General features: G+C 36.5%; 1 protein-coding gene across 1 annotated transcript; it reads right to left on the bottom strand.

Annotated features, from left to right (window-relative positions):
- Nucleotides 1-1,391: 1,391 nt before the first annotated feature.
- Nucleotides 1,392-8,436, bottom strand: LOC113316798 (20 kDa chaperonin, chloroplastic-like). Its single transcript, XM_026564946.1, has 5 exons — nucleotides 8,384-8,436; nucleotides 5,001-5,151; nucleotides 4,756-4,911; nucleotides 4,354-4,435; nucleotides 1,392-1,465 (listed from the first exon to the last, which is right to left on the bottom strand). The coding sequence occupies exons 1-5, from the start codon at nucleotides 8,434-8,436 to the stop codon at nucleotides 1,392-1,394; spliced, it is 516 nt and encodes a 171-aa protein (XP_026420731.1).
- Nucleotides 8,437-9,547: the final 1,111 nt, after the last annotated feature.

Below are 9,547 nucleotides of genomic sequence, written 5' to 3'. Positions count from 1 at the left end.
AAGAATTAATCGAGGTACACATAGAAAAGGCTTTCCAAATGCCGCTTACTGAATTAACATCTAAATTTAGAAGAAAACAAGACAAAAACATTGAACACTGCCGCTTCTGGCTAACTCAGATGCTGACGCTACTTCCACCAGCTTCTGGCTTTGGTCCAACCAACACGTTACATTTCTTAATCGTCGACAGAAATTGACTTCATCATCAAAAATTAAATTTGCGAGAAACAAGCGACGTCATTAAAAAGCTATTCAGCGATACATGACTTGGTTTCTCACAACAACAATATTTTATGACGGACATTTGTTGTCATCACTAACTATATTTTTTTGTGGTAAACACAAATCATCACAGAAACACATTATTGGTGATAGAAGTTGTTTTAGTCCCAAAATGTATTTGGAGTGACAACCTATTTTGTGTAGCAAAAAAAAACCCAGCGGCAAAAGTCGACTTCATCACTAAAAATTAATTTTGCGAGAAATAAGTGATGTCGTTAAAAGAATATCTAACGACAAAAAATTTAGTTTCTCATAAGAATAATATTTTATGATGAATATTCATGGTAATCACTAATTGTGATTTTCTGTGGCGAATATAAATAATCACTAAAAAAATTATATGTGAGAAAGAAGTATTTAGTCCCTGATTTTGCTTTTGGTGACAAGCTTAGCGATAATTATAAAAGTTCATCGCAAATAAATTTTTATAGTGGTGAACTTTTTTTTTGTTGCAAACAATGACTTTTGGTGGCAAATTTAAATCGTCGTCCAAAATATTGTCACTAAATCCTTAATTTCTTGTAGTGACCAAACACCCCCTAAGTATAAAGACCCTGAATGCCCCACCATATCTTGTGTTATTGGTAATCATGTAGTTGATAAGGCATTGCTTGACTTAGGATCTAGTTTTAACTTACTCCCGTATCATGTGTACACCCAGCTAGGTCTTGGTAAGTTGAAACCGACCAATTTGACACTTAAATTAGCTGATAGGTCTGTCAAAGTGCCTCGTGGTGTCATAGAAGATGTTCTCATTGAGGTCGATAGGTTTATATACCCAGTGGATTTTGTTGTTCTAGATACCCAGCCTGTTCATAAACCAGGTGCTCAAATCCCGGTGATTCTAGGTCGCCCATTTTTGGCCACATCTAATGTTGTCATAAATTGTAGAACCGGACTTATGAACATATCTTTTGGTAATATGACTTCTGAGCTAAATGTATTTAATGTCATTAAGTCTTCTGAAATAGATGATTTAGAAGTGGTGAACATGATTAGCACTGTAGCTCCTGATCAGTTAGCCTGCAGTATGTTTGATAATCCTTTATTTGAGGAACCCTTTACTGATTCGGGGGAGATAAGCATGACGAACACCTTAGTTGATGAGCCTATGATAGAGATTTTCTTCGATAATCCTTTATACTATGATGTTGTTCGTTTAGATGACCAGTCCCCAAGAGAAGTTAGACATTGTGTTGACTTTATGGACCCTAGAATCCATCCCATAGCTTTTGGTCCATTTTAGGATAGTGTTCACCCTAAGTTTGGGGGTAATGATGATTCTAGTGATCGGCAAGCATCCCTAATTGAAGTCCTTAACTTGGGACTCGAGCTTTGTGCCTCTAAGGTCTTACTTGAGTTTCTTCAAAGTCTGCTACTTGATCCTCCCGATACTTTCCATGAGGAAATCCAGTTCTTAGAAACAAGTCATCCAGTTGAACCTAACTTCCTAGACACTCATATAGATCCCAAAGGGACACCCCATATAAATCTAGTTTCCTTGAGAAAAGCCCTAGATCAAGTTAGGCTCTGGTTGCTCATTTTTATAATCCAAGATGGTAGTTTTATATGTGTCAGCTCTTTTTGGTTCCGAGGACCCGCAGCTTTTTCGGCTATTGGTATATGAATTTGGAAGGTGACAATACTTTTTGTGGTATTTGATGTCTGGCTGAAGACTTTAAATTTAGCACTTCTAGGGAGGTAACCCTTTTTCGTGCAACACGGTAATATCTTTCCTTAACCCTTATTGCTTCAAGTGGTAACACTTTTTCCTTGTTCATGATTTTAATTTTATCTTTAGAACATTGAGGACAATGTTAGATTTAAGTTTGGGGGTATGGGAGAAACTTTTTAGTTGCAGAATAAATAAATACGCTCCAGAGCCTAGAGATTTATGCGTATTTAGGATGGCACTAACTAATCTAAGTGGATGGAAACATCTTGGCTGTAGGAGTTGAGGAACCAATCTGATTAGATGGAAACATCTATAGAGTCTATTCATAAAAGCACAGATCTCAGGTGTTAGAAATAACATGATAGTTGCACCATATCTCGTTGAGTCCTTTTCATTTCCTTTTTTTATTTTTTCATTTTAAACTATGTTTCTCTAAGTGATTAGGTGGGGCACACGATTCAATTTGTTACCACTGTTAGGGTGAATTAGAGTGACTGAATTAGAGTGACTGAGTTACCACTGTTAGGGTGAATTAGAGACCGGACCAGTTAGACCAATCGGAATAAGTATTAACACTTGGATAGCAATATGCGTGTGTTCTCCCTGTTTTCGTCGCCTAAGCAAGCGTGGAATGCAGGACTCGTGGGAACTATCTTGTAATATGCTGACAACACTACAAGAAAACTTGGTTTGAGCAACCAAAATCTTAGCAAGAGCCCAAAATTTTGGTCGCTTTAACAGTCAAGTAACCAAAATTCCGACTACCATAAGTTTTAGCGGTTGCTAACCTGTTACCGCTACTTCTTAGCTACCAAATAATGTTTTTGGTTGTTCAAGTACTTTTTCCAAGTTCTGTATAGCGAGTGCCATAGTAGGTTAGTATCTATTTACGTCAAGCGACCACAGACTAGCAAGTCAAAATAAATTTTGGTCGGTCAAACCTGTCTCAGCAACCAAGTTTAGAATCACCAAATCAGAAGAGATCACGAGCATGTAGCTAGCTTAGCTCATTGGTTGGACAGTTTACTAATCATCCTGCATAAGGGTTCGCAAAAAACAATGAATTTAATCCAATAGATATACACCCAATCGTAATTCAAATTCTCCCCTAAAAAATTGTTTGTGTCAAGTTACACTTAATCCAACTTACACCTGAATTCAATCGACACTTATGTTCAAAATCCGAGAAGCACTAATAAAAACTCAAAATTCACACTAGTACAAGTCATTTATTCTATCAATCAACACACTTCCAGATTTGTGTAGATAATGACTTGCTTGCAAGCATTATTGCTTATCCCCACTTTCTTCTCCTCCAACAGCTTTTTGTAGCTCCATTTGAAACTGCTCATATTAATGCAAAACAGAACGACAAGGGTCATTACACATATATCAAGTTAAAATATGAAAACACAACAGATAACAGAAGCAGAAATAATAACTAGGAGAGAGTGACACACCTCAAGTTGGTCGGAAGGATTTTTTTAAGCTCTCGCTGTAATTGAATTACTTCTGATTCAGGTCCAGACCTTTAAGCAGAAATGAATACTAGTTATGCCTTGTGAGTATATACAAATTATGCAAGATGGTGACTATAGCAAGATTCGTAAAATGGGTATGCGCATATACTAGTGACAAGCAAGGTGCTGAGAAGACCGCAGGTTTTTCCAATCAAGAAAGAAAATAAAAAGAAAAAGAAATGTCGGTCTGCAGAAATGATCTAGCAGAACCAATCTTCGAACTTTTGTAAAGACCCGACATTAGATTCATGGTTTAAGGCAACTAGGTGAATACAGAACACTTATGATTGAACTCCTTGTCTTGTTAAATAGGTTGTATTTTAAAGATGAATCAATATGAGTATTTACCCTGAACTGAAGTTACACATGTTCTTATGAGTTCCCCGTTAGTCACCAAATTGATATTCCTGAATAACTAACCAAACAATCATTATGCAAGGTTAAAAGAGATATGCATGACTTACTTCTTTGATGGCTTGATTTGTTTTTCAGGTGTTTCATTCGTGTTTGTAAACTCTGAAATGAAGGACCTTTTATCTGCAGAATTATAAGAAAACAGTGACTACTCATGATGGACAAACTATGATAAAAAAAAAACATAGAGGGGAATTTCCTAAGTAAATGTCAAGATAGGTGTAAAATTATCATGTCTATTGCTTCGAATGGCACAGGTCACATCAGCTTACATAGTACATGTACAAAGAAAGGACAAACTGATATTCCTATATAAGAATTTGTAAAATTCAATTGTATACTCTGAAGCACTCTAAATGGACATTTGTACACATCTCAAAGGTAGGACTTACATGGATATTGACTGAGATGAAACTAGCAGGTAATGCATGTGTAACTCAAACCCGTAAAACAGAAGTTTTCTTACCGTTCCAATGGAGGGCTTCTCCTTGCTATCCTCTGTTAGAAGTAACCCACCAGCAGTTTCCTTCTCGGCCTCCTCAACCTGAACACGATCATGTGTAAGAACCACTATTAAATAGGCAATCACTCAAATATGTAATCACAAATTATACTACAACCAAAATAATGCAACGATTAACAAACCCAATCTAAAATATTGCCTGCTTAGGTAAAAGAAACCATGTTCACTTGAACCCAATACTACTATGGTGCCTCATAGTGCAAGGTCCAACCCTCCCCTGTAAAATTTACGTGCAATTGTTTTTCCAATTTATTACTCTCCCAAGCCATTCTTTACTTATATCGACACCTTAAATTTCTCTAGATTTATGAAGAATCTGACTATGTAAAGTGGGAAAAGACGTTAATCAACACGTGTTCGCTCAGGGGCTTAAAATCCTTGACATCTTCGGTCTCGAGAATACCAACAATGCCATCGTCATTCAATAAAAGATGGCTTACTCCATTCAAGTCCACTTCAGTTCCGGCATATTTGGAGTAAATGATTTGAGCACCAGTCTACCAACAAATCATCTTACAATTGTTAATGTCAATTCAAAACCATAGACACACAAAAGATAAATACCCTTAGCTGAGTTAATCATTACCTTCACACTAACATCGACTTGGGCCTTCCCGACGGTCTTAACCTTCTCAATAGAAAGGAGCTCACTTCCTTGTGGCTTAGTCTGAGCGGTAGAAGGCGACTGAATACCACCTGTGGTCTTCTGCTCTACTGTCTTGGTTACAACAAGCACCCTGTCTCTAAATACAAATTCTCATCACGGAAGGATTCCCCCTTTTTGGTCCAAATTTCCAGGAGACTGATTTCACGGTGAGGGGACGACGAAGAATCCAAGTTGAAGGGTTATTGAAAAACAATACTTTTGAATAACATGTGAGCGAGGTTTACGGACATTCGTCTTGAATTGACGGATAACCGTATGAACCAGTTGAGTTCAATTCAAATTGAGTGAGGTTGAGTAATAGTAACAAAATTGATAGATCACAAATGAAATTTACCAAGGTCAATGGACATTCCGCTAAAAACAAGGTTGGCAGAAAATAAGTGAAACTAAGGGAAACCAATTGAAATTTAGTTTGGATCAATAGGTAACCACACAACCCTTGGAATCCAGGAAAAATCGAGCAAAGTCGAGCAATATGGGATAAGACCGTGATCGATAGATAACGGGTGAAATTGACTAAGGTCGATGACAATACATTCAATTAAAATAATATATACTAGAGAAACCAAAGTAATCTGAGGGAAATTGAGTGAGACTGACCGACATTGAGTAAGAGTGATGGATTAGAAATGATTCTAAATGAAGGACCAATGAAATAGAGCTGCATAAGAACCGACCCGCCAAGCCGAACCCGATATAATTGCGGTTTTTAAGTCAAAATCTTCGTAAGAACGATGAATCCACCATTTACAAGTAAGATTCCATCAAAATATTCTCTGGAACCTTGAGCAAATCCTTTTCCGACGACTTCGAGAACGAAAGTGGCTCCGAGTTCGAAACCTGGCCGGGAGTGGACTACTATAAGTCAAAGACTTCATAAGAACGATGAATCTACCCATTTACAAGTAAGATTCCATCGAAATATTCTCTGAAACCTTAGGCAAACCCTTTTCTGGCGACTTCGAGAAAGAAAGTGGTTCCGAGTTCGAAACCTGGGAGGGAGTGGATTACTATAAGTCAGAAACTTCGTAAGAATGATGAATAAACCCATTTACAAGTAAGATTCCATCGAAATATTCTCTGAAACCTTAAACAAATCATATTCCGGCGACTTCGAGAACGAAAGTGGCTCCGAGTTCGAAACCTAGCCGGGAGTGGACTACTATAAGCCAGAGACTTCGTAAGAACTATGAATCCACCCATTTACAAGTAAGATTTCATCAAAATATTCTTTGAAACCTTAGAAAAACCCTTTTCTGGCGATTTCAATAAAGAAAGTAGTTCCGAGTTCGAAACCTGGCCGGTAGTGGACTAATATAAGTCAGAAACTTCGTAAAAATGATGAATCCACCTATTTACAAGTAAGACTCAATCAAAATATTCTATGAAACCTTAGACGAATCCTTTTCCGGCGACTTCGAGAACGAAAGTGGCTCCGAGTTCGAAACCTAGCTGGGAGTGGACTACTATAAGTCAGAGACTTCATAAGAACGATGAATCCACCCATTTACAAGTAAGATTCCATCGAAATATTCTCTGAAACCTTAAACAAACCCATTTCTGTTGACTTCGAGAATGAAAGTGGCTCCAAGCTCGAAACCTGGCCGGAAGTGGACTACTATTAATATGAATTCATTGAAATGAGAACCCTAAAATTAATATGAATTCAATTAAAATTGAAGAAATTGGACCCGCGAATAATCTAAATTTGACAAAATATGATATTCAATCAAATTTACATTTTACACTTCTATTTTGTTCCCAAATAATGTCGATCGACGTTTTTGCACATTTAGCCGATTTGCGTGCGCATTTTTTGGAGGGACGAAGGGTTATAGGGACATCCCATTTATTCCCACATAAGTAAAAAGTCGTCAAATGCATGTACTAAATATGAACTTAACTAGTCCAAGAAATCTTGGACATAGTATCTTAAGATTAGTTCAAGTGCATCTTAATTCACCTTCTATCTTGGAGAGGGTATCATAAGAAAGTGTGTTTTCTTTGTGCTTTCTCTTCGTGCATTTGTGCTTTCTCTTTGTGTTTTCGGATTGAATTTCGACTAGTCACATAGGTCATGAAATAATTTAGAGTAGTCACACAGGTCATGAAGTAGCTTTAGTTCACACACACAAATTCGTCATCTTCGAGAAAGAAACTTGCTCGGAGATCGAAACTTGTTTGTGATTTGATGTATCATGCTAAGTTTGAATCCATAACCCTCCCGGAGCTTCGTGGTTCATAGTTTCTATGCCGTTATACCAAATTTGAAGTTCAAATCCATACTGATCTTCATATTTATCTATAATGAATAGTAAAAATTACTTCATGACCTATATGACTAGTAGAAATTACTTCATGACCTATGCGGCTAGTCGAAATTCAAACCGGAAACACACAAAGAAAGCACAAAAACACAAACAAACACACCAATTATCGATTTCATTTTTCATTTTGCCGATTCATTCTTATGTATTTTTTGGATTTTCTTATATCATAATGTCGATAACAATGTCCTAAATTTATTAATATTTTTTTTGGATTTTTTTTCGTGTCAAATGTTGATAACAAAACCGGATACATGAGTTCGTATTAGCACAAACAGAAAAACACTTAATTCTCAATCCGCATGAACATCCTAAATATAATATCAACCGTCAAGATCTTTTTCTTGATCCGTAGGAGTGGATCAAACGAAATGTGGTCCGTCGATAATTTTAGTTTTCATTTTGGTTGTATCATCAACTACTCGAACTCTAATTCCTTTTGGTTCTCTCTTTCTTTCTTCCTCTCCTCCGAAGCACACCGTCGGCGCTGCATCACCACCGCTGCTCTTCTCTCAATCCCTCTTATTCATCTCCATTTCTTGATAGAATCGACCCATCTTAATTCTCATATGCAATTTCTGGTGAAAATCATCACAACCTCAGTCACAGAAACTCATCAATTGAATACCTCAGATCCACCTTCTACAAACCCTAAATCAAACGAACCCCGATATCAAATCGTAATCTGCTACTGATTTCTTCTTTCACCGATTCAATCTCAGAACCCCTTTCAATTTTTCATTCAACATCTAACCTAGCCATAAGAATCATATCTCTCCATCCCTGAACATCGAATCAATAACAGAAAATTCGTTATCTCTTCCATCTCTGATTAAAGTTTCTTAATCATGGGTTCGATTTGTGGAATCGGTGTTGCTGCTGCTAGAAATCAAGATGGATGGTGAATTACAGTTAGGGTTTGAACAAGAAATTGGAGATGAAGATTTTAACTGAACTGTTGATGGAATTGATTACAGAGAAGAAGGAATTGAAATCAAGATGGATGGTGAATTACAGTTAAACCCCATCATTTCTAATGTTTATAATTTTGTTTTCGTGGCCATACGAACACTGAAGTTCGGTCTTACAAAGATATTGAAAGTAAAATGCTTAAGAAACTAAAGAAATCAATGTTTTTAGGGATTTTTTTTCTCTGATTGTGCGGCTTTTTATGGGATCCCATATTATGAAAATCTAGTTTCAGATGTAATTAGGATTTTAGAGGGGTTTTTTGTTTGGTAATACTTGTCTGAGGCTTTAAGCATCTCATTTTGATTGTTTGATAAACATTTTGTTCCATGCTTATTATGTGTTTGTTAATATTCCTCTGAGAAATAATTATTTTTAAGTGATTTATAGTGTGATTCATTCAGTAACTTGAAGGAAGTTCTTTGATAATATAGTTGGATTATAGTAGCCTTTGATAATATGGTTGATTATAGTAGGTCTTTCTCTGTATTGTTAGCATGGGAGATGAGGGTAAAGTTGTTAAAGTTTTGGTGAATTGAATATGGTTTAGTCTTTCATTCGTAGTCACTTATTCATTTTTGTTTCTTTCATAGTGTTTACATTGGGATGAGCTAGAACGGGATTATCACAAAGTCTTGGCGAGGTGATCCCTTGCAATATTCTCTGCCAGGTAGAAGTGTTATTGCAATTCTGGCGAGTTGAAATTTAGGTCACTTGACTTCTTACATTTTCTCAATTACCTTGTGTTGGTTTGCTAATTTATGCAAGTGGTTAATTGCAGGAACAGGGCAAATTAGTTCTATTTGGTAATACTTGCAAGACGATGTTCGAATCAATCATATTTTTGTTTGTCATGCACCCATTTGATGTTGGAGATCGATGTGAAATTGATGGAGTTCAGGTAATTTTTTTTTACCGAGTATTATCTTTCTTTTTTGGAAATGGCCTTGTTGAATGTTTTCTCAAGAAACTCGTTTTCATTGAAATTTCATATGGTAGTTGAGGAGATGAATATTCTGACCACTGTGTTTCTAAGGTTCGACAATCAAAAGCTAATCTATATGTAGGTAGGACATTTGTGTCCACCTTCATTACATTTTTGGATCATACTAGGTGGTTCAAACTACCTGCAATGAACCTCATTTGCTAAAATATCTGCACAAGCATTTC

Source organism: Papaver somniferum, chromosome 10, assembly GCF_003573695.1.
Source record: "Papaver somniferum cultivar HN1 chromosome 10, ASM357369v1, whole genome shotgun sequence".
Lineage (NCBI taxonomy): Eukaryota > Viridiplantae > Streptophyta > Magnoliopsida > Ranunculales > Papaveraceae > Papaver > Papaver somniferum.
This window is presented reverse-complemented; position numbering and strand designations above follow the sequence as displayed.